This window comes from Epinephelus fuscoguttatus, linkage group LG21 (genome assembly GCF_011397635.1).
Source record: "Epinephelus fuscoguttatus linkage group LG21, E.fuscoguttatus.final_Chr_v1".
Lineage (NCBI taxonomy): Eukaryota > Metazoa > Chordata > Actinopteri > Perciformes > Serranidae > Epinephelus > Epinephelus fuscoguttatus.
Genome location: NC_064772.1, coordinates 31,216,878 through 31,242,789, shown reverse-complemented (window position 1 = coordinate 31,242,789; position 25,912 = coordinate 31,216,878). Strand labels below are relative to the sequence as shown.

Genomic DNA, 25,912 nt, shown 5'->3' with positions numbered 1-25,912 from the left:
TGCTTATGAATGCAGACAATTAGTGAAAAGCTAATAAAAAGCTAAGTCATCGTCGAATGATAGCCTGGGGGTTCCAAATTGCATTTTGGCCAATGCATTCCTTTGCTCTCCACACAGACCTACAGGCAACCAAAACTGGCTCAGGCATGATTGGTTAGTACTTCTACTACAAACACAAACCAGAAGACTTATGATACCAAAATCTTGTAATAATAATTATAATAATAGTAATACATTGGATTTATATAGTGCTTTTCAGAGCGCATTCACACCAGGATAGTCTGGGGGACTTGATTGGGCAGGGAATACCAAAGAATTTCACACCTTCATTTGCACTTTTTAAAGCGGACCAAAACGCCTGGACAGCGTCACGTAGTTACAACAGCTGCTCGTTTTGGGGTGGTATTGCCCGAAACGACCACTGACCAGGACGAAAAAAAGCATGAGGAAGAGAAAACCTGCTTATGGATTGCCCAGGACCGAAAACGGAAATCCATCCCCTTCAGCCGGTTTGGTCACCAAAACATTGGAGCAACACCAAATATATGCAGTCTTGCCCAGTATGAGCAGCGGGCAAGGCAGTGAGCTATGTCACTTCCTCTCTTTGGTTCACTGGATAGTCGGTTTGCAGTCGAACCGCACCGGGGTTCACTTGCAAGTAAACCGAGACCCCCTGTTTTCAAGCAGACCAGGGTTCGCTCGTTTAGTCCGCACCAGAGTTCAAAGGAGCATTCACACCACTCCAAATGAACCGAACTATCCGTGGAAGCGGACCAGGGTTCGTTTAAAGCGTACCAAACAGCGCCAGTGTGAATGCGTCCAAAGACTCTTTACAGAGAGCAACAACAGCTATTAAGAAAAAAAGAAGATGAGGAAGATGAAATAATCCATAGAGAGGTAGAGAGGGAAATGATGCAGAAAGGGCGAAGTACACTGATTTTAGAGGTTGTAGGCAGTTTTGAAAAGGTGTGTCATGAGGGTTTTCTTGAAGGTTTTCTTTCTCATGTCTCCAGGGAGTGAGTTCCAGAGGGTGGGAGCAGCAGTTTTAAAGGCCCTGTACCATTGCCTACAGATTGTGCATGCATGTGCAGTTATCTGTGAATAGATATTACCCTTGTCATAGCTCTGTATGGGACAAAAAAGATGCAAACAAATCAAATGACTTGCTAAATTGAGGTTTTTTCAGTTTGCAAAAAGAGGATTTCCCCCTGGAAGACGAATAGAAGAGGAATATGGAGGATAGGATGATCAGAGATTACAGATTGTTATCTACATGTGCATGTGATCTATGCTGCTCATCATATCTAGGTTCACCATCATTGCAGTGCTCAAAAGAAAGAGGCACTTTTTTTTTTGCAGTTTCCAGGCCCTCCAAACCAACAGCTGAGCTATTTTTAGACTAATTTGATCAGAGAACATTGTAATGCTGTATTGCTGTGCTGCAGCTCTAAGTAAAGGTAAACTGAGGCCACTTACGATGCCTCAGAAATAAGAGAGACAGGAAGCCGAGATGGAAGATGAAACAGATGGATCTCTCACCCTGTTTGGGTTTTACTTAACATAGACATCTGTAAATGAGCAATGGCCCCAGGCCCAGCATTCGTCTCTGTCTCATCAGTGTTAAAGTTAGTTATTTCTGGAGTGTGCGCACACACACACACACACACACACACACACACACACACATATTGATGAGTCTTGCTTGCAGGCTAATTGAAATCTGGACATGGATTATTCATGCCTGGTTGATGAGCCTGGGGAGTCTCCTAACTATGAATTCCAGACGAGTTGACCTAGATGTACGGTGTATGATATGGTTATGTTTTGATTGTTGCCGAGGTGAAAATGCTCCTTTTTTGTGTCATCCCATGTCAAGATGTGAAAAAAGATAAACATTTGGCTAAACAGTAGAACTGATGATGGTTACTCAGTCAACATTTTGGCATATTCCCCATTTACAGGTTTTAACTGAACCAGCTCCTTTCAGATTGCCCCTTACTACAATTTGATGAGCTGTCTAAACCAGGGCAGCAAATGTTGCGTTTTGGTGTCAGCCTCTGAAATCTGGCAGATTCTTTGTATACCCATATTTTTATAGGCATTCAATCATCACTCTGGGACAAATCAGTCATGAAAGAGGCAGCAATAACTGTTTCAGTTTTGGGTGGTGCTTTTGATGGGGTGCGATTCTCCCTCATTTTACGCAACTTGCTCTTTCCAACACAGTGTCATCATCAATGCTGTCGCTATCACTTTCACTATTGCCCTCCCCATCCATACTATAAACAGCTACAACATGCATGCTCTTAATCAGCAGTTTGGAAAATGAAAGACATAAGTACACAAGATAGCTTCAGGGAGAGCTAAAATACAAAGAGCATTAATTGGACTATCGAACTGGATAAAACAATGAGTAGGTGGACAGAAAATACATCTGCAACAGTTTTTATTATTGCTTAATAATTACAGGCAATTTTGAAGCAAAAATGCAAAACATTTGACAGCTCCAGCTTTTTAAATCTGAGGATTTGCTGTTACAGTAAACTGAATGTTTGGATTTTGGATTGTTGGTCGAATAAAACAAATCAAATACTGTATGTCACCTTGGGCTTTTTAAAGTTATATTTAATTGCAATATTTCAAATTTTGTTTTTCTCCATTGTCTCACATTTAACAGACAAAAAATGAAATAATTGGCAGGTTAATCAGTAATGAAAATAATTTTTTAGTCCCACGCTTTGTAAAACAGTCTAGGGGAGCTGAGATCTTTACTCTTAAGTATATTGTATTGGGATTTTTAATGTCCAAATAAATGTACCTTCCCTCACAGTCACTGATTCAGAGCCATGGAGCAAAGGTGAAGGCAGCCATGTCTGCACTTTATGGGCACAACCAAAGCAACAGCACCTATAAATGTGTTCCTGTGTTTCGTATTTAGTATTTCATATTTTATTTACAGAAGACAGCGCACACACCAACTCAAGCTTGTAGCTTACCTTTAGATAGATAACAATGGCGGAGAGAGCCAAACGGTCAAAAGTGTGGCTTTACATTACAAGAGGTGATGCAGACACAGCGCGTGGCAGCAACGCAAGTAATTTGTCAAAACACCTTGTGAAAGTGCGTCATATTCAGACGTACAGGATTTGACTGCCCTAGCACAGCTAGTTCATTTACGTCCAGTCCAGGTTTGTAACATTATGCTAGCAGCCAACACGAAACGAGCCGTTCACATTACTCTTTGTGGCAAGTAACGGCCCACAAACCTCACCGCTCTTTAGGGACTGTTCGTTACTTATGGAGGGACTGTTCTTTACTTGTCAGAGGAGGAGGGCGGCTGGTTGATTTTTATTTCATTTTTTTTTTTATTTTGATCCCCCCTATGTTAATCACTTATTGATGCTGTTTTTGAAGTATGAATAAGTCAATAAGTAATTTATGCCATTGAAATATCAGTGATGTATTATAGAAAAGTGATTTATCTTTTTATAAATGACAAAAGGCACATCTGCCTAATTTTTGCTGTGGTATCGTGATACTACTCAGAAACATGATATTTTCACTGGTATCGTACCGTGGGTCCCAATTTTGGTACCGTGACAACACTATTATTTTATGTATTTTACATTTCAAGTTGTAAAGAGTAAAATGTTTTGTTAAAAAACTATTTTGTTGCATAATGAGAATTGAGAAAATAAAGCAATTTATGATCTTAATTTGTTTTTTGTTTTCCTCAAAAAGTATTGATAAGAGTACTGTTAAAATACCGGATCGATAAGCAGTATCGATAAGCGTAGTAGTACCGTTAAAATCTAAATCTAAACCTAAAGGAAACTGCTCCCGATGCCAGCAGCCATTTTATGATCTGATAATGGTGTTCACACTGTACTAGTCAGTGTAGTAGAACCCTGCTAACATATATCTATAACGCTGAAACCATTAGTAGTGCCCATTTAATGGAGTGATAACATTCAAAGTTGGTGCTAACACAAAAGTTGATGCTTATATCCATACTAGCAAGAGTCTTGGTACAAACATGTTAATCAGCACTGACTGGTTTTTTAGAGTTGCAGTTCCTGATTACTTTCCTTATTGAGTAATCTGACAATTGTTTTCTTGATTCATCATTTTAACAGTACATTTCTTTGCATTTTGGTGCACCTCTACCCCAAATGAAGTGTTTTGCAGGGTCTTGGATGCTCCTCTCTATCGCTAATGGAAAATTTTGTTTCCACCATAGACTTTCTGCTGGGATTATTTCCCTTCCCATTGCATTGTGCTAAATCACAGCAGTTGTACCACATTCAGTGGGTTATCTTATCAACGCAGGTGTGTGAAACTTTGTTTATCCTGGGACAGTGGGTGGAACACAAATAGCAGGCCTTCCTTCACAGCCTCAGAAAGGTCAGACATATGTGACATGTTGCTGACCCATGCAACCTCATTCCTGTATTGTACAGGTGGGTTAAGTTCCTCTGACAAATGCAGGATTATGTTTTATTGAACACACTGTAATAGTCTTGATAAGATGTTGTGTTGGTTATTTTGTATCTGGTAATGTTTCCAAAAGGACAAGACAGCCACAGAAACTAAAATAGGAGACAAACTGGAAGCATGCTCTCAGCTGCCAAACCACTTGTACTAGGCATCGTAGCAACAGTAAATAGCAAGTAGCAGAAGTGGTTGTGAGATTCTGAATCATGTCTGTTTGAGCGACTCACAATCATCGCCCTAAAAACAAATCCATCCACTTAACTACTTTTTTATTTGTACTCACAAAAGCCAACAATTTCTCAAAAGGAATAACAAATCATTTCACAGGGAGTGGGTCCCATTTCAGAAACAAATGAACTGATTCACAGAGTGTTAATGAAAACGCAATTGCCCGTGACAATCTCATTCTGGTGTCTCGTTTGGCTTGACTCGGTCTGTGTGTGGGAAGATGCATCTACTGCACCACAAATTACCTGCTCGTGTGTTCACTCATGGTGCCACTATCTCCTGAGAGATTCACATTGTAATGGTCTTCTGCCTTGTCTAGTAAAGAGAGCGGACCCAGCCTCTGGATCACTGATCAGGAACACACATTAGAATAAGAGAATGTGTCTCTGTTGGAAAGAAATTCATTCGTTTTGAAAGCTATTGAGTGCTCACAACTATCACACTTCACTGTTTGTGGTATGGAATCGTGAGATTCATAGGCTACATCCACACGTTGGAGACGCATTATTTTTGCTGCGTTTGCGTCTTGCATCCATGCTACTCCAAATGTATACAAACCACAAAAACAATGACTTAGACATTCACATTCACTTTCTGACTCGCTCTTATCAGTCACGAGGTGTCAAACCAAACCACTATAGCAAGGTCGACATACCTGTTATGATTTCCTCCTTCTTGCCTCGTTAACCCTTTCATTTACAGGGTGGCTGTGGCTCAAGAGGTAGGGCAGGTCGTCCACCAACTGGAAGCTCAGTGGCTCGATCCCTGGCTCCTTCAGCCTGCATGTCAGAGTTACTGAACCCCAAATTGTTTCCGATGGCTGTTCCATTAGTGTGTTAAAAAAGTAGTAGGTGGCGTAGCACCCCGTATAGTAGCCTTGGCCACCAGTGTTTAAATATGTGTGTGAATGGGTGACCCGCTAGAGTTGTTTTGAGTGGTTGGATGTCCGTTTACCACTTAACATTTACATCTCCATGGCTTCGTCCAGCAAAAGATAATGCTTCTAGTGCCACTCTAATAAGTTTCTGTATTTGCTTTGCAATGACCCCCAATCCTTGTTTTCAGCCAGCTTGACTAGGGATGGACTGATATGGCTTTTTCAGAGCCGATGCCGATACCGATTATTATTAAAACAGAGCTACCGATAGCCGATATTTACAACCGATATATTTCTGCTGTAAAAATCATAGTTGACACAGAATTAAAAAAATAAACACTGACAAAGCACTGCATGCAAATTATTCTGAGAACTTTTCCAATGAAACAACCTGTTGGATGAGTTTGCTTTTAAGACCCTAGAGTGGTACGTGCAGCCAGTGAGAAGCACGGCAGGGGCAAGACAGCGCAGCTAAGGAAAACAAAACTGTATATCGGCATATCAGTGGGAAATAATCACCGATACTGATAACTCTAAAAATTCATAATATCGGCCCGATAATCTGCCAGGCAGATTATCTGTCGACCCCTAACCTTGACAGCCTCATACTCGTGTTACTTTAGACACACAGAGCCGGACTTGTCTCACTTGTCATTTTTGTCAGGGATTGTGTTTGTGGAATTATTATTATTTTTTTATTTTATTTATTTATTTTTTTCTGTAAAAAAACAAACAAACAAAAAAAACAGAGGAAACGTAACTGTCGATTGTCAATTTCACTGTTTATTGACTGGTTTCCCAATAAACATATTTGAAAGAGAGACACACAGAGCCGGATTGGTGAGTTGATACGAGGTGCCCAATTTTTCGCCTCGTAGGGTAGACATATTGGCGGAACCCTTTTAGTTTAAACAGACTGAGGCGCCCCTCCGCAACGGGAGGAGCTGTTGATGACGCCGCGTGTGCGAGCCACTGGCGGTGGATAAACAGGAAACGGCTGATAACAGGAATGAGCAGCTAGTAGCAAGAGGGAAACGCAAACCTGAAAGACACTGTAAAGATGAGCAACTGAGGGGGGGCAAGGAATTTCGCAGCCTCCTTGCCCTCGCAAAAGGAAGAGGCCATTAACTGTCAAATGACGGGGATGGTGAAGAACGGGTCGACTTACGAGAGAAAGCACAGAGCTCCCGGAGGACTGACTAGCTGCAGCTTCCCTCCTATATCACTGTTTATGTCACACGCTGAGCTACACGTTTTGTTACTTGCTCACGCCCCCCATTACCCCGAAAATGGCACATTCTGTATGAACAAAAGTAGGCAGGTGGCATTTTGCTGCACTCCCCGATTTTGTTTTTATACTGCCAATGCTGAAAGAAGACTGATTGGGCCTTCCTGCATGCATTTCAATTAAAACTGAAATGAAATCATTCAAAATAACAAACAACAATAACAATAAATGAGTAGAATACTTGTGTGTACGGAAATCGTCTTGATTTTAAAATGCTGTTTAAAAATAAAAATGTATTAGTTCAGATTACAGGTGAATGAATGTAACCTGGGGGAAAGAAGAATGACAGCAAAGGCAGATGCTGGATGTGGAATGTCCACATGTGTAAGAGCTTATGAGCAGAAGACCTGTTAAAGTAGTCGAGGTCCAGCCATGTCCACACAGTTACTAATGGGTGTGTTTGAAGTCTGATGCTCCCCTGAGACGAAAGGGAGCTTAAATGGGTTTCCCCTCAAGCCTGCTGTTCCCCCTCTGATTGTCAGAGCAGGTTGATGCTGCTTAAGAGACAGAAAAAAAATCCCAAGGGTTTGTGCAATACAATTTCTTAACCTCTGTTTGTTTTGGTTTTGTGCTGTCAAAATATTAAGCTCGGGTTTTGCAAGACAGCTGTGTAGTGAAGCGTGGGAATGCCAGTAGCCTTTGTGATCCCAGTCTTACCGTCATTCGGAGCGTGGTCCCCAAATCCAGCTTGTCGAGACTGTGTGCCTCTTGTGAGCAGGTCAGACAGAAATGTGTGAATGAGTGTCTTTAAGTAGATTCCCATCAGTGCCCTTGAATGGTATAATCAGGAATCAGCTCACATAATGCAATCTGTGTGTTTACTCACCAAAGTGGTGCTCTCAACGACATGCACACTTGGGAACTTGATGGCAATTACATGTGGTGTTTGGGAGCTCAAGAGATCATTTGGGCACAGCTGTCAGCAGGCGACTTACATGACCGGCAAATTTGTGCTGCAGGATGGCAGAGACGACTTGTCTCGCTTTGAGCGGTGAGGACAGAGACATCCACATGCTACAGACAGATCGAGTTTACGGGGTTAGTCTTTGTGACTGTGTTTGACCTCACTGAGCTCTTCACAATAGGATTTAAGGAAAAGATTTACATTTATTATCTCTCTGTTCTGATCAAGTGAAAGAGACAGTGTGTGTCTGACCAAAAGCCACCTGTTTGAGCCTGAACAGATGAATAATTAGCATTTTACCTGCGTCATTACCTGGGTTGGAAAAACTCTTTAAGACACTTAACCCTGACTTAACTCCTGTGTTACCAAACAGCGCTTAACAGACGAGACAGTGGTTGTATTGGGCTTACTATTATGAGACACATGGTATGAAGGTCACACCTGTGTCTAAATAAATTCCAAATGAAATAAGGTATTTGAACCTCACTCAAGAAACAGCAGCTTCTTCCCTGCACTACAGAGATCTACAGTGTCATGCCGACGGCATTGCACAGTCACACAACTACTCTCATGACATTACATCAGCCCCACGGCTGCTGCTGTTGGACTCTCTGCATACACTGTAATGTGTGTATGAAACAGCATACATTTTTTCCCCTAGAAAAATAACCTCCTTGCTGAACCAATGAATCATAATTCTCCGAGTAAACTGATTAGTAGCAGAGGCCTTCTGCAAGTCAAGACGTTTATTTATTTATATAGCACATACAAGCGTAAACTCAATGTGCTTTTAAACGAGAACACTATTGTAGCAGACCGTAGTTCACGTTGAAGGGAATTCCAGAGAGTAGGACCATAATGTAGATAAAGTAGACCTTTATTTGATGATCTAAAGCCCTGTTCGGACGGGTTTAGTTTAACGTGGAGACGTGGGGTAAAGTAATTATTACCAGGGATTATAGTCCCGTCCGAACATGCCATGTCTGTAATCATTACGGATAATGTCAGTAAAAATTACGGCGCCTTTTACCTTCTGTAAAATGGTCCGGAGAAAATACCTCGGGTAATAATAATCCCGTGCGAATGCGATCCTCTGTAAAAATGTATGTAAATATTTTGTCATGTCCTTACAACCATTTTTCCGCATTTATAACTAGTTTTCCGTGTTTTTTCGGTGATGGAGGTGCTTGAAGGAGCATTTGGACACAGTGGACATTCTCCTAATGATCACGTAGCCCTACGTGGGAGACCAATCAAACAGGTGGAGAAGAAAGCACTTTTCAGAGCCATGAGACTTCTGGTTGTGTTAGGTAGGCCATGGGCAATATTTCATATTGGGCTGATCATTAATTATTATTATCCTTCAGCTAAACGTAACACATACAGGAAGCAACGTGGCACGAACATGCCGATAGGGAGGTGACGCCAGGGTGCAAACCGAGTTACCACTCCCATCTCTGGTAGAATTACGGGGATTTCTTGTCCCGTGTGAATCTTACATTTATATAACAGACATCCTGTGGTAAACTGACAGTCCACATCCCGATGTAAAACTAATCACGCACACAAGTGCACACATTTACATGTTTATACCAACATGTACTACTATACAATCACATTATGTCTCCTATAGAAAAATAAATCCCATCTGATTTAGTGTGGAAAGTATCTAGTGGAGTCTGGGCTCTTTTAGACAGATAATTGAGCATACAGCTATCCGACGGGACCACTAGAGTTGCTGGGGGCTGTTTGGTGAGCAGGTGTGGAAGTAATTATCTGCTGCTGATTGGCTGTTAGAAGTTGACCTGGTCTGCCAGCATGGCGCAGCAACACCTGATAGGCTGTACAGACAACAACAGATAGCTTGACTGCGCGTAATGGTTTATTGCAATGGATTGATTCAGTGTGATTATAGTGCAGCAAATGTGCTATCTGTTCATATTCAAAACAAGGGACAGTTGGAAATGCTGCTTGTCATTTCATTTTAGATTTTGAGTCACAAAATGACAGACAGGTAGGTTTGAACAACTCCCCTGGACCATAATAACAATAAGACTAGGTTTATTTTGGTCCCTTGGTAAGACCCTGCCCCAGGCTCCTGGCACACCTTATGAGTGTTGCCAGTCTGTGTCAGCTCCCCAAATATCTACAGTACTGATAAAATCCATTATTATTCTGCTATGCTGACTTGTGTTTGTGTTGATTCATGCACTTGTGCTCATGCCTGTATGGGGGCATACGTGCGTGCGTGTGTGCGTGCGTGCCAGCATTTGCGTGCGCGCATGTGTTGTGTGGAAATGTCAACACAGACGGAGTATGACAGAGCTTGGCACAGATGGCCTTCCTGTCATCCTCGGCTCCTTCCACGGCTTGACACCGGATGAACCTCGGAGAGGGAGAGACAGTGGTTTGGATTAAACAAGGACCTGCGAGAGGAGCGTAGGGTGGTGGCAGGATAATGCATCACAGCTGAACAGCTTTCATTGGTCCAGGAAACATGTTTCTAACCTGCAGGGCAAAAAACGCACTTCATAGATCCAGAATAGTTACACATTAGTATGAAAGAGAGTATACAGTAGTTACAGTAACGTGTAGTATGATTGGCTGTTATGTACTAGGTGCTGGATAGTGGCAGTTTTCTAGCTGTAATTCCTCTGCACTGCAGTTTGCATTTAGATACTTGCATGTAAATCCAGCTAAGGTTGCTAATGAGCATTACCCTGCAGTATGTGTGTCCAGTCTGTAGCCTGCAGACTTTTCTCCCAGATGTACTAAACTGATGCAGATTAGGGGCGATAAGGCCCTAAAATAATGTCATGATATAGCATGAATACTATACTAATAATCTCCAGGAAAATGTGATTGATTTCGAGCAACCATGTAAAACATCTGTGCGCTTCCTTTCTTGAATGTTGTAGCTCCTAATTGGCCATCTCTTTTCCATCTGTCAGCATGTGTAGGACCCTGGTACTGGTCTACCCGGCTGCCCCTTTGTGCCATAATTGCTGTCACCCAGTGTGTGTATTACTGATGGGAGTGTCTTCCCACTCTGTGTCTGTGGGTTTACGTTTGTAAGAGTGTCCATGTGTATCCGTCTGTCCATAAAGACACATTAAATGTTTTAAAGCTGTGACATTCCTCAGCATATTGGACAGTGAGGCTCGCTTTGTTATCTTCATCTCTGCACGGCCTTCGTTTTAGTCCTGGCTCTGTGTGCACACATTCCTTTTATGCTGTTTTACCAGACTGTGATTGTTAACACACAGTCCCTGACCCCAGAGCAGTGCTGCAGAGCTCTTTCAGCTCTTCTTTGCTACAAAATTTGAGAAATCCAATGATTCTATCGTCTTTCTGCAAACCATTATCAGTTTTCTCCCCCCCATTGAACAGGACTTCCTGCCTGTGCTAGTTGGACAATGTGTGAAGGTGTGCACATGGTGTAAGAAGGCAATGCAATGGATTCTGTACTAGTAATCTGTGTCGTACAGTGTCACCGCATCATCAAGCACAATAAGGCTCAGCTGCAATTACTACAGTGTACTGTACGAGCAGGTGGGAGAGGCAGACAGGGAGAGACAGAGCAATAGAGAGGAAGAAAAAGACAGCGAGCCTGGCTGCCTGTCTGTCTCTGCCTTTGATGGGCCTGCCTCTACCATCTGAATCGTTTCAAGCCGGCGTTGCCTAGTTACAGTGAGCAGACGATGCAGGGATGGGAGGGGAGAAACAGAGGGATGGTAGGTTTATGACTCTCAGCTGGGTGCAGAGTAAATGAGTCCACTCCCTGACCATGGGCTCTTGAACCCCTGACATCTCTTACCTGCCTCTGTGTCTCACTCTTGCTTTCTTTTGATTGCTCTGTCACAAAAACACACGCTCACACACACACACACACACACACACACACACACACACACACATAACGCTTAGAAAAAAACGATTAAGCTCACCATATCTTCTACTTTGGAGGAAGGTTAAATGACATACTTCACAAATATGAACGAGATGTTTTGATGGTGCTATGATTGTAAAGTCTGTAAACCAATCACTTAATTGACTTATCCATCAACAGAAAATTAATTGGCAACTATTTTGGTAAATTTGCTGTGTCTAGCTTCGTTAAAAACACCAGGGGTCTCATTTATAAAACAGCGTGTAGGATCCATACTAAAAATGTATGTACAAACAAAAGCCAGAAATGGCATACACGTGCCAAAGAATATTCAATAATTTCTATCCTCAGGCTTCCACCTTACCATCTGTGTTGCCAATTTCCTGTCTCCGAAATGTTCGTAAGCGTCCGTCCAATTCTCTCCCATTAAGTCTGTTTTTATAGATCACAACTTTTACTTGGGAAGTGGCGTACGCCTTTTTCAGGCCTCGTTTTGTGTGTATGCAGTGTTTATAAATGAGACCCCGGGACGTAAACTGAATATCTTTGGATTTTGGGCAAAACAAGACGTCTGAAGATGTCACTAAGGAAATTATATCAGCCATTCACTGCATTTTATAAACAAAATACTTAATCAACAAACTAATCAGCAGATTAAATGATAATGAAGATAGATCAGCTGACATACAACATTTTAAGAAAGTCAAATTTCATCAAAGCTACATGTGATTTGCGCCTTCATGATTATGCGTCTTGGTGAAAGTGGGATAATGTTTCTGCTCTGCACTTCCCAGAAATGACTTGTAAATTAAAAAGTTTTGCCACCACCGAGGTGTCTTCTCCCCTGGCACCTCTGATGATAAAGTTCTGTCTGTGACACTGATTTCATTTATCTCCTCACGCCCATTGCCATTTCTTTCACTGTGTTCCAAACCAACTGTTATTCCTGCTGAACAAAGCACACAAGACTTTTTCCCTGATAAACATCAGACTCTGGGAGCTCAGAACAGCAAATATAAAGGCTTACATAAGTAGAGGCTGAATCACCATAGATTCAGAGGTGAAAATAGCAGAGTAGAAGTTAAAGGTAGAAAACTTTAAGTCATCAGTGTTTATACATGGCTTCAACAAGCAGATGGAAGTATAGTAGCTGATGTTGCAATGTCATTATATTAAACTGCACTGTCAGATCTAAGTGCCTGGGGAAAAAAATAAGCTACTGGCCTCACTAAATGAAATGTCGATAATAATTTGTGAGTGAAGCCACTCTCTCTTTGCCTTTGCAACATCATCTGTCTGTTTTTGCAACATCATTCCCTGCTGCTTCTTTGTCCTCTTGGTTTATCAAGATTACTTTTGAGCATGTGTTGAGAGCATGGGTGGGAATCTTTGGGAAGCTTCAGATTATTTGGTGTTTGATTCTTGATTAAATGAGTATAAAAGGAGGCACAATTTTCAGGCTCTTTCTCCTGTTCACTGTGTGCCAAACCATTCACTGGTGTCCCTATTACATTGAAATACTATATGAAACATAACTGGCATTTAAGATAAATGGTCCACGGCTTTTTTTTTTACTTTAAACAAGTTCACTGCATATATTAATTTGGAAGCACCTTACAGTCTCCTGCCTGGATGAGAGTAACAGAATGAGAGCAGGAGAAGTAGTTGCACAGTACATGGTGGGATTGTTGGGGCAAGTTTGGAGGAGGGGTTGTGGTGTGTTCTGCAGTCTGTATATGCATAAAGTAGACTAGATTCAACCTTATGCAAATGAGTCCATCCAGCACTCAAGAAACTTGGACCAAGCTATCAAACGAGGCGAGTAGAGAGCCATAGACCATCAGCTAGTAGTGCTTTTATCCAGTCCAGTCAGGTACATTCTACGATAGGGTATGTCACCAGTGGGAAGCCCATGAAACGGCCAGCTGAGTGGATCACTGACCCCCTTGTGTCCTCGTCCAATATGGTGGAAATGCTGTAGTAGTCTCTGAGTGATGGTGCAGAAAGTATTTGAAAGTTACTTCAAATTTGTCCTGCGATCACTGCCTTATCTTACTATATAATGACAAAAACTCTGTCCTCCTCATGAGGAACAAATTTGCCTCAAGAACCCATAACTTCCGGTTATATAGATTTTCCGTCATTTTAAATTTTTTGAAAAACACTTAAAATTGATTTCTTCCTAGGAAGTTTGACCGATCTGCATGAAACTCGGTGAACATAATCTAGGGACCAATATCTAAAGTAGGGATGGGTCACGATTTTCGAATTTCGAATAGTCGTTTTATTTTTGAAAAATCGATTTTTTAATGCAACTATTACTATTCGCCGTCTTATTTCCCCCCTTTATTTGACATGCAATTCAGCTCCTAACCGCAAGAGGGCAGTCTAGGATTGCTACAGCGATGTGAGATGGGCTACCAGCTAGTTTGATGCTCTTCTACAAACAGCAGAAACATGCAGAGACACTACTCCGTGAGGAATGTCTGCAGTCATTCGGGCTTTCATAGTCGAGCACACTTCTGCGTTGTAGTTTCCTGTAAAAATGTCCGAGGACCTCCGCAGAGTCCGTTCCGCCCGAGTATGTTCGGGCCTTTAAAGATGAATGGATCTCTGTGTCTGTGGCTCCGGGGGGGCCGGGAGGGGGGATTATTCGAAAAATTGTCGAATAGTTGCCACGATTTTCAAATAGTGTTTTTGCTTGTGTTGCCCATCCCTAATCTAAAGTTCCCTCTTGGCAAAAGTTGGAAAACTTGCTAAAACTGAGCTTCTATAAGGCAATGAATATTGCGGAGGGCGTGGCACATCACATAAAGGTGTATAACATCTCTAGGGTTTCACCGATCACCACGCAACTTTGTAGACGTATGACCACACATAATCTGAATCTTGCCGGAAGACCCTGCAGCGCACATGCAGCGAATCCTACTGTGTACAGTAGTTGTTGTTTTATTTATGCTTCAGCTTAAATGTTTCTTTATTTTATAAAGACATTACTGGAAGATTTAAGAGCACTGAACTCTTTTTTTTTATTTGAATGTATAATAATAATAATAATGATAATAATAATAATAATAATAATAATATTCTACCTGTTCTACCTCAACTTTCCATCTTGTTTTAGTATTTTTTACTGTTCAATAAATGTTTCTTATTTTAAACTTGAGACCTGTAATATTTGTTATCATTGTGTCATTTTTTTTGATGTAAATTGAGGGAGCAAAAGCAGTATCAGCCCCAAATATCGGCTCAAGAAAATCGGCAGTCCATAATCAGTCATCGGCTAAGGGTGATGGAAAAAAATCGGCATCGGCCCTAAAAAAATCCATATCGGTCTATCCCTATTTTCTACTCACTGACATGGTCAATCTATGTGAAACTGCACATAGGCATTGAGGATTGGCATAGGTAGAAGGTGACAAAGCTACTAATGGGTATGGACTAGTATGAAGACTAATTACAAGGCTAACTTTCACCTGTATGTGCTTTCGATTGTCCAGGTGCTGCACTGCCTTCTCGGTTGAGTTCTTCCTTTTTTGTTCTGTCAACATCACATTATTTACTAACATTTAGAAAACTGATCTTTGATTCAATGCCAGATCTTCCATGTCTGATTTCGCAAAGCATCGGAAAAGTCTATTTTAACCCCACCCCTAACTGAGTGGTTTCCATGGGAGTAGTTTTCCTTCTCTTTACGCCTCTTCCACACTGTGTGCTGTTTCCTTTCAGCTTCACCTAATTACAGCCATCCGTCAAGTGTAAAAGTAATCAACAGCAGTGCTCCACATCTGACACCTAAGTATACATAGCCAGGTGCACTACCAGGGAATTTCACCTCAAGGAATCACTGTGATGGATTGTGGGGAGTTTGGGCTGGTTTGACTCTTGTCCTCTCAACACATAGCTGTAAGGCTGTTGGTTATTGTGGCTCCTCGCATACGAGTCTGTCTTCCCCTCTCAGGACAGGATGTGGCTGTGCAGGCAGACAGGAGGTGTGGTGTGTGTTTGTTGTTTGGTAATGTGTGACCTTTGGGTGTCTGAACACTTTTACTTTGTTTCTTTTTTTTATATTAACTATGATATAATGATGAATAAAAATCCCTCTGACTTTTCCTGTGCACATTTTTATCCAGTATCTCAACTTTTAAATGAATTGCTCACCAGTTATTTTTAGCGCCGTATGACTGCGGCTCAGAATTCTTCACATTTTCACAGTGAAAAAAAAAAGGCCCCTCAGCATTTCTTTTTCACCAGGCATTTCACTCAAGTGGCCCAGCAACACTTCCTACACTTGTTGTTCGGCCACTCTGGCTTTGACTTATCGACTGCTGCTTGTTATCTTGTACACATATGCCTCATCTTAAGACATATTGAAGTGACAGAAACAAAATGTTACGGCTTCTTTGTTGTGTCAAGTCGTATTGACTGAAACTGAAATGTTATGACGAAGTTTTAATGGTGTGATGCTTGTGAACACACACGCTTCTGCAATTGAGTTCTGCTGAAGTCATCAGAATTGGAATATTTTCTGTCAGTTCAGGTGAAATTTCCCCATCTCATCCCCTCCATCTTTTGGTCCCTGTTGGCTTTTCTTTGATAAAAGCTCAGCTCTTTCCCTCTGATGAGTCTGCAGCACTGCGCTGAGTTTGGCAGATATTGTCAATCAATGATACGAGCGCAGGGGCAGTTTAAGCTGTTGGGAAGAGCGGTAATGATGTTGCAGGGGGTTTGCTTCATTGTTGTGTGTGTGTTCATATCTTTGTATAGAGAGAAAGCTAAAAGGACGGTGAGTCATTCAAGCATTAGTCTTTTATTCACTTGGCTACCCATTAATTTAATCTAACAGCCTTTATCGCTGTCTCTTTTTTGAGCTTTAGAAACTTGAATTTTGCCATTTCAGAGTCCAGAATTAGGTGACAGCAAATTAAGTGACTCCACTTTAGTGATTGCTGAATATTGGGGTCATAAAAAAAGACTGTCTGATTTATCTTTTCCACCAAACAGAAAAGATTCCCCTGACTGTAACCACGGGAATGTGCGCAGATGGGATATTGCTATAAAGGTGTTTCTCTACATAAAATCTTATCAGTGCAGCTTTAACTACGGCCAGCTCCTTCTTATCGCGCACGCTGTTCAAATGAAAACACAGCGGCTGTATCATTAACTGATACAGCCGCAACACAGATAACAAACTTTCACAGAGGTGCAGGGTTAGCAGAGTCGACTCTCCTCTGTGCTCTGCAAAGTGCTTTCATATCCAAGGTGAGAGCCACTTAACGGTCAAGACCTGCCCTCTTGTCGCACATTTACAGCCTATACCTTCGCTAACAATGCCCACCGAGCCACGTTAAGGTCTGCGTCCTCTCTGTTTGACATCTCACTTTACTTCTTTCTCACATTACAAGACACAAACACACTTTCGCAGGAGCGTTATCAGGGCCTACTCACAGTTATATTTGGTGCAGCAGTCATAAAGGTTCTGCTGTGATAAGTATTACGTGAAAACTGTGTGCTTTGCTGCACCAAACTGCACTCTGGAGGCTGTTTTATACCAGGAAGCAGATGGATGAGATTCAAGGTGAGGCAGGAGCAAGAGCCAGAGAGAGTGATACAGTAGTCAAATGCAGCAGGGGTTTAAAGGTGTACTAGGCAGGAATTGTCTGTGACTGTATTTGCATTTTTACAGCGCTGTGTCTGTGATTTGTTGTAGCTTCCTCTTGGATGTGTGCTGCTTATGGTCTGGTGGCCCTGAGCTCACCTGTGCGCTCAGCCCGGGAGCATCCTGTACACAGCAAAATAAGAAGGAACAGTTGTTTTCACAGTAAACACTTGGAGCGACATGCTGTTGTTTGCAAATTTACTTAACATGTATGTAGTTCTTCTTAATGCTGATTCTTGAGGCACAGCTTGACTTTGCTTTGCTTTAAGGAAAAACATTTAGTGCGACAGTGTTTGAGTTAAATTATTTTAAGATCCCAAATCGTCACGCATCAATGGTCGAACCAGATTGCATCATTTCAAACAGCACCAAAACAGTATAGAAAAATAGACTCCAGTGTCACACGAACTGTGACCGTGCAGCAGCACGGTGTTCCATCTCATATCTATTTTCAAACAGCAGCTACATCTTGTGCTCTATTCTCAAACACCCCATTACAAAATGTGCTGTGTGCTTCTTATCTTAACCATGTGGGCGTATTGTTTGATAGCCTGCTGCTGACAGGCGGGCGGTGCCGTGCCATCTGGATCCCCTCAGGCAGGCATCGCAGCTGGGCAGCCAAAACTCAGCGAAGGGCCTTCCTGTCTGGGCTGATGTTGCAACCCGAGGCAGCCCTCATGACAGGAGCAGAGGGCAGGCAGGCAGCGTGCCAGCTAACCGCTAACCACAGTAATACAGATATTCTTGTTCACAATGTAACTTAGAGCAGTATAGAGTTTCCTCTTGTCCTGCAGGTGGTTGAGGTGCATGTCTCAGGGCTCTCATGGGTACAAATGAGGCACAGGTTAGATAACATTCGCCAGTTCCTACAGAGAAGAGAGGTGTGGGAAAAAATGTGTTAAAATGTTGCCTGTAAGAATTTCTTATCTTCTATCTAGAAGAGTCACTAGTTAAAAAAAAAAAAAAAAAAAAAAAGATAAATGTAAATATATAAAGAAACCGACTCTCTTTGCTGAATACTCTGTGCTCACATACAGGAAAAGATGGATCTCAGTGATGTAAGCACTGCATGCAGGCAAGTGTGGCAGCTAAATATAATGCTATGGAGGAGGAAAAATTCATTCCACCAACTCCATTTTGTGTTTGAATGAATTTTGAATATTGATAATCTCCTAGAGAAGAGTTGAGTTGAGCAAAACATTTACAAATAAATACACAGTTTTTTAAATATGATTTCAGTTTCATTTATCACCAGCAGTCTCAACACAAATGGTGACAATCTGTCATACACACATTTAAAATATGTATATTTTTAAACTGTTACACTGATAACAATGCGAAATCAATCGGCTTGTACAGTTTATACAGATTCCCACCTTTATAAATGAGTGTGGAAAACAACTGGATATAGTAATGAAGGCAACCCCTCTGTGAGGAGCAGGCAATATGGATAAATCCTTGCCATATTGATACATATTGTGATAGCGTACATGTTCGCGAAAATCAACCAAGACATGGTTTATGGATAAATAATAGAGAAGAGTTTCTGTTATGATTAATCCATGAATCCATTGCTGGATTAATCATTAGACATTTCCAGCTTCATCAAATTGATACAAAAATTATAGAAATATATAAAGCAGTCCTGCTCTTTGATTTGCAACTGGGACTGTCAGTTGATTAACATATTGCATTTTATTGCATGATTGTCCATAGTTAACTCATGATTAATCACACATTTATCTGTTATTAATGTACCTTTAAGGGATATTTTTAAAGTTTTTAATCGTCTTACCAACATGGGAGTAGATAAATATGCTTACTTTATGCAAATGTATATTTTTTATTATTACAGCAATTCAAAATTATAAGAAATACTGTCCAGAATATTTTCCAGAATAACCTCAAAGGTTCTGCATGCTCAAAAAAAATGCTGAAAGCATACCGTGGCAAACTCAAGCCCAACAAGCAACAACAGACGGACATATTAATCTGAATGTATCACAATCTAGTGTCCATCTTTATACTTGTAAAGGTTAACTAAACATCCCCTTTTTTTTTTTTTTTTTTTTTTAGTGGCATTAAAAGAGGTTTGCGTTAACTTGTGATTAATGTGTTAAAGTGACAGCCCTATTCCCAACATTATATAGCCTAGGGGTGGGAATCTCTAGGCACCTCACGATTCCATTCAATTCCGATTCCGAGGGCAACGATTTCGATTATAAAACGATTCTCGATTATAAAACGAGGCAATTAGAAAATTTACAGTAGATGTTGAAAAACATTATTGTAATAAAGCTGGGAATACATATCCAGTGCATACAAACTGTATTACTTACTGTGGTTGAGATGACTACACTCCACTGGTCCATCCTCCTCATCCACAAATCTCAACGGGACTCTCCTGTCCCTCGTCGACCTCCTCGACATTTCTCCTCCAGTATTTACAAAACTTTATCTGACTGTAACTATCTATGACCTAGAAAAACACAAACTATTGTGAAAAAAAAAAAAGAACGGTGGCAAAACTACAAACTATGGTGAAACCACGACGAAAACACGGCAAAAACACTCAAAACACGGCATAAAAAAAACTCAAAAGCTCTAAAAAAAAACACATACTATTATTTATAACACTAAATATTATTTACAAAAAAAAGCCACCTAAACTCCGCTAAAACACTGCTAAATCACTCTAACTTGCACTCTCCTCCTGCTGTGCTCACTTCCCTCCCCTCCTCCACAGGTAATGACGTCACTACCGCAATGTACCGTATATCAGCTTTCAGAATCCATTGGAATTACGTCAATAGCGTGAATGGTCGAAGAGTTACGGTAATTTGAAAAAGAAATATAAAAATGAAATTAAAATCGATTATGAGTTTTCCACATAGATGCACGCATCGCTCAAGACAGAATCTCGATGCATCTAAAAATTACTACTAAAATAGTCACTGATTATTTTAATAGTCGATTAGTCATCGATTAGTCGACTAATCATTGCAGCCCTACTCTCTGGTTGACAAAACTATATTGTCAAATGGTATCATCATGTTACCCAACCCTACCCTCTGTTTATTATTGTATGACTGTGCAGCCGCTTGACGCTGACAAGACAATGCCCAGGTGATGGATTTCCTTTGCTTTCAATGAAACTGTGAAATGGGCCTTCAGCTTGCATCGGGGAAACACACAGACGTGTATTCATTTATCAGAGCACAACTATGGGAATAAGTGCGATGTGCTGCGACTGCTTTAGTGTCCATCTTCTTTTGGTTTCTATTCTTACGTCGGTGTGTTCATGTGTGTGCTGCAGGCTTTCTGTAGGAGACTGAACAGTGAAACTTACAACACATCTGGCTTGCATCCACACACTGACCTATTCCCTCCACTCCTTGTTCAGCCTGCCTCCCTAACAATGAGTAACCGTCACCCCCTACTTAATTTCCTCTCCACTTCCTGAAACGCAGGAAGTTGGGTGCTTTCGTCTACCCCAGGTTGGAGAAAACTGGGGATGGGTGGAACCGCAGTAAATGTCGCTGACACGAGCCGTGTAGAGGGACACTCCCTGGGTCTGTGGTCAGCCGGCTTCCTGTGTTGAACATATGACATCATCTGGAGTCAAGAAAAACAGCTTTAGGGAATTTTAACATAGACATTTGTTCTGCTGTTATTTGTGACTGGTGTGTTGCAGATATGTGTACTGCCGACGTCACTAATGGATGAGCAGTGTGCACAACCTCATTAATCCACCTTCAGTTCTCCTCCGCTGCTCTTTGCTTCTTCCCACACACCCATCTTTTATTCAACACCGTGTGTCACATCCTCCTACATCACTGCAGTGTGTGTGTGTGTGTGTGTGTGTGTGTGTGTGTGTGTGTCCTTTGAGGCTCTTTAAGTGGCCCTCAAACACAAAAAGACAGTAGTTCAAAAGAGTTCGGACACAATAGCAGTGGCTCGCATGTGTAACCCGCAGTGTAGTGAAAGAGGCTGTGTGATCTGAAGTATGTTCTGCAGTCGTCATTACATCGTGTGTTTTAATAACTTAAGTTTAACATCAAGCATGCTAGTTCTTCAAGGTTTGCACTTCCTTCCTTACATCTTTCTCGACTCCTTTCCCCCATCTCTATTTTCTTTTATCATTTCTCTCTTCTCCCCTGCTGTCTTCGCTCTCCCCGTCAATCATGTTTGAAATCCATCACTCTCGTCACTTCATTCTCAGCTCTGTTGTCCTTTTTGCCCTTCTCTCTCTCATTATCAGCTTGTCACTCTTCTTCTGTCTCTGGGCATGGGTTTCTCTTTCTCTCTATTAGTCTGTCTGGGTGTTGGTCCCGTCTGACCCTTCCTGTTTCACTGACATCATCGGAGAAACCAGGAAGCTGCTGATGGGGTCGCCACCCCACACTGTTTTTGTAGTGGCTGTGTTGAGATTTTAAGAGTTACAGTTTTAGTCAATGATTAACCTCGACCAGAATATGATAATAATCATAACTTTATGTCAACAAAGATTTCATCTAAGGTTGTTCAGGATATTAGATCCCTTCACCAGGCTATCATAAAATTCAAGCAGCCGTGGAGATGTAATACCAATCAACTGTTCAAACAAAGCTGGTTCTCTGTGTCACGAGCCGCAGCTATGAAACACACAGTGCAAACAAGTGTAAATGTCTTGTTTAAAATTTAACAATAAAAACTTGCCTATGGGATTTAATCAGGGCAAAGAAGTAGGACACAAAGCTGACGCTGATATATTCAGTGGTTTTACATAGCAGCTGTCTGCCAGGCAACAGCATCTGTAGCTGGTTCTGGTTTGGCACATGTACATCTAACAAGGGAACAGGGTATGTTTACGGTAAAAATTAAAAGCTGGAAGGTAATCTGCTAAATGGAAAGATTTGTGACTCTGGGAACTTTGGATGGGCATTTTTAAATTGTGTTTTTGGCATTTTATACGCTAACAGATACATCAACTGATCAAAAAAGTCAATAGCTCAATCATTAAAGAAAATAAATCACTTTTTGCAGCACTGTCACACATTGGGAAACTCCAGTTAGCCTGAGGCAGTCATCAAAGGTTAAACATGTGACGTGCATTCATTCATTCATTTTCCGTAACCGCCTATCCTTTTGGGGTTCACGAGGGGGCTGACATTGGGTGAGAGGCAGGGTTCACCCTGGACAGGTCACCAGACTATCACAGGGCTGACACATAGAGACAGACAACCATTCACACTCACATTCACACCTACGGACAATTTAGAGTCACCAATTAACCTGCATGTCTTTGGACTGTGGGAGGAAGCTGGAGTATTCATTCAATTCAATTCATTTTGTCATCGGGAGTCTCGCCAACTGCGTTACGACCTGTGTGCACACCACAAGATTTCTCCATTGAGCCCTCGCCGACAGAGCCCCAGATAATGCGATGACGTCACCAAACGTGTCAGACTTCTCCAGTTTTCTAGCATGCCAGATATCCAGTCCCAGTCGCAGACGAGGGGGCGACTTGCTTGTGGGCTTGTTCACACTCGTTGTGGCAGACTATATGCCGACTCACCTCCGACCCAAGGTGGCTCTCAAGATCTTCTGTGACGTCAAAATCACGGTGGAAATCGTGTAATGTGAACTAGGCTTTAGACTCACACACACACACACACACACACACACACACATTAACATCTTAATCTGATAATATTCAATGGAGTTTAGTCACTTCAGTTTAGCGTCAGACTCAGAGTGTAGATGTTGTACAACCCTGCGATCAGAGCTCCATCGAAGGTCTTTCTCTTGTGATTTATTGCCGTCTCTCTATTGCCAGCTACTGTCTGATATGCCTGTTGATCCTAGGTGGTACGTGTGCGCAGACAATGATCTAAAACAAATCTATACCTTTCTGGTGTGTTTGCTTAGCACATCGATTTACAAACTGCTGTTTACACAGCGCTGGTGCAGCAAACTGTCGGCTGACAGATTGTTTTTCCATTCAGTTCGGTCCATTGCGAGAGAGGTGGTTAACCCCTAAAACCAATCCCACACGTTTAACCTCAGGATGAGAGGTTTCACTCCACGCCGTGTTTTAGGTATTCATATATTCTGCTGAGTATCATTTTGGCAAAAGACTGAAAAACAGATTGGTTTTGTGGCTGGTTGTGAGGTTTTTGAGATGGTTTACAAATCAGTTTTGAATTAAACTCTCAAAATCGAATGTCTGATTTGAATGCTGCCTGTTAAGGCTCATGTTTTCTCTCCTCTTTTTTGCAGATCTGCCGATGGAGTACAATCCCTCAGATCATCCCCGGGCCAGCACCATCTTCCTCAGCAAGTCACAGACTGACGGTGAGCATTATAAACACCTTGCTGCTCTCCCAAACCTACTTCTGAAGCTTTGACAGTTACGTAGGGTGTCTGCAAATGTTATGTTAAATATGTCTAGGGCCACAATAATTTTAGGAATACACAGGGCCTGCCTTGGTGAGGTCGATGAAGTGTGAGGCAAGGTTATTGTGTAATTGTGTTGGCTGTATTGAGCCTAGAAACTCACGTAAAAGCAATGGGATTAGGACAACACTGTAATGGGTGATTTTCAACCGCAGCTGCCTCAAAAGAGTTTCCGATCACCATTGCTTTTGTTTGATTCAGTTTTTTGGCCTCTGATGGCTTCAAGATCAGTGTGTGCATTCTGCCTGAAGACTGCAGTTTGAAGAATTTGTTGCCACATCCAATACCTTGATAATATATCACACGCAACAAGCACCAGTCTAATGCAAAATTTGTGAGGACATCGTACTGCTTGGATACAATTCAACACAGCTTGTAAGTGTACATCATGACACCTACAGTAATGTGGACGTCCCATGAATGCATCAGACACACACAACTCTTTAGTGTATTTTTCAGAATGTTTTCTCGCCACTTTACATCAACTCCTCCAACTCCCCCAGGGCCCGTCCGACCATTCATGCCGACTGAATGCGTTTTTATCAATTGCCATTGATTCTCAAAAACCGTGCTGAGAGACGTCATCCAGAGAGCAGCATTGCCATATGGCAGATTGCACATTAAGCAATACCGCAGCTTGCAAAAATAATTTCAAAAGTATCCTTATGTTTTCAAACTCAAGCGAGTCAAACAATGGCATATGCCGCCAGCTTCGCAGGAAGGCAAGCTGTTTCATTGATGCAGGGATTTCAGATGTGGAGCACTGTTGATCAACATATTTTTTATCCACCACAAAGGCTCCTGTGGAAATTTTCTACCAGCTGCCTTTGCGTCAGATTTTTTTGAGACACGCTGCGGCGTTTTGATCATCTCTATCAGGCAGAGAGACTGATCCTGGAGCCGTCCAGACCTTGAGTGACAGTAATGCATTTTAATCAAGCGAAATGTGATGAAGTTGGCTTCTGAGCTCCATTTTAGCCGTAATCTCTTTACTTTGATGATAAGAGGCTTGATATTGCTCCATTTTGCACACACTGGAGAAAAGCTGCTTCAGCTGAAGAGTTTGTAGCCTGAAGGCTGATGGATTGATCCGATATCAGGCGCTGATGCTCTTTTATTAGCCTTATCAAGCTCTTGTGTGAATGTCTGCTGGCCTGTTCTCTCAACATATTGTACATAAATACCAATGCAGGACACAGACACAACTTGGACTTTGTGTTTTTTCAGTTGCAGTGCCCAACAAGAGAGGTAAGCATGTGTGTGTCTGGTCTCAGTAGGCGGGTAGCTTTATGCTTACTGTGTGTTTGGCCTCGACTTTTTTATGTGGTCTCAAGCTTTATTGTATTTTTTGTACTTGATCTGTTTGGTCTTCTGTTAGCGGATGACGTGCCTCCACTGCTGCGCTGCTGATATCATTCGTTGTGTGTGTGTGTGTGTGTGTGTGTGTGTGTGTATGTTCCCATGTGCATGCCGATCTATAGGGTGCACCAGTGTGAATTGGGCTGCAATTTACTTGTGTTCGTGAAGTAAAAAGTCAGGATTCAAACGAGACACGAGCATCATAGCTCATCATTAAGGAGAATATTAAATGTGTCAGTACTGATTTGTAGAAAAGACAACACGATTTTCGCAATTATTATTTCAGAAATCCATGTTTTTTCACGCCCTAATTATGACGCAAGAGCCGGCTGCTTTACTAGAAAGCAGTGCTCACAGTCACGACTGCCCAGTGGAAAAAAAAAAACATGTGCATTAGAGCGTGTGTGTGTCAGAGAGGTGAGAGACAGACAGCGCCAGGATGAGAGGCGCCAGACAGCTCGCTACATCACTGTATGTGCGATGCTGCGCTCTGCATCTGCTCCAGTTTGCTTTGCCAGCCCCCCCCCCTTGTGTGTTCTGCTACATCACAGAGAACATACACACATAACCACACATGGATGCACACACAGACACAATCGTGTGACCCACAGCTGTGTACGTGTGTGTGAGCGCTATAAAACTAACAAATCATCACGTCCATTAAGCAGAATTAGCATTGCAAATGAGCAGATCTGTATGAAGCTCCAGTAACAATCTCCTCTGGAATAAAACAGCCACCATGCTTCAGTTAATTTCATGTAGGCCAAAATGATAAA

The 25,912-nt window shown here is 41.8% G+C and overlaps 1 protein-coding gene across 4 annotated transcripts in view; it reads left to right on the top strand.

Annotated features, from left to right (window-relative positions):
• The window catches only part of ccny (cyclin Y), a 45,593-nt gene that overhangs the window by 5,105 nt on the left and 14,576 nt on the right, over positions 1-25,912 (top strand). For 2 of the 4 annotated variants that reach the window (XM_049564886.1, XM_049564884.1), the window contains exons 2-3: positions 23,601-23,675; positions 25,005-25,025. In XM_049564886.1, the coding sequence (XP_049420843.1) occupies positions 23,601-23,675; positions 25,005-25,025 (96 nt within the window). The remainder of the gene's footprint in view (positions 1-23,600; positions 23,676-25,004; positions 25,026-25,912) is intronic. The other 2 variants (XM_049564887.1, XM_049564885.1) reach the window with 1 other exon arrangement.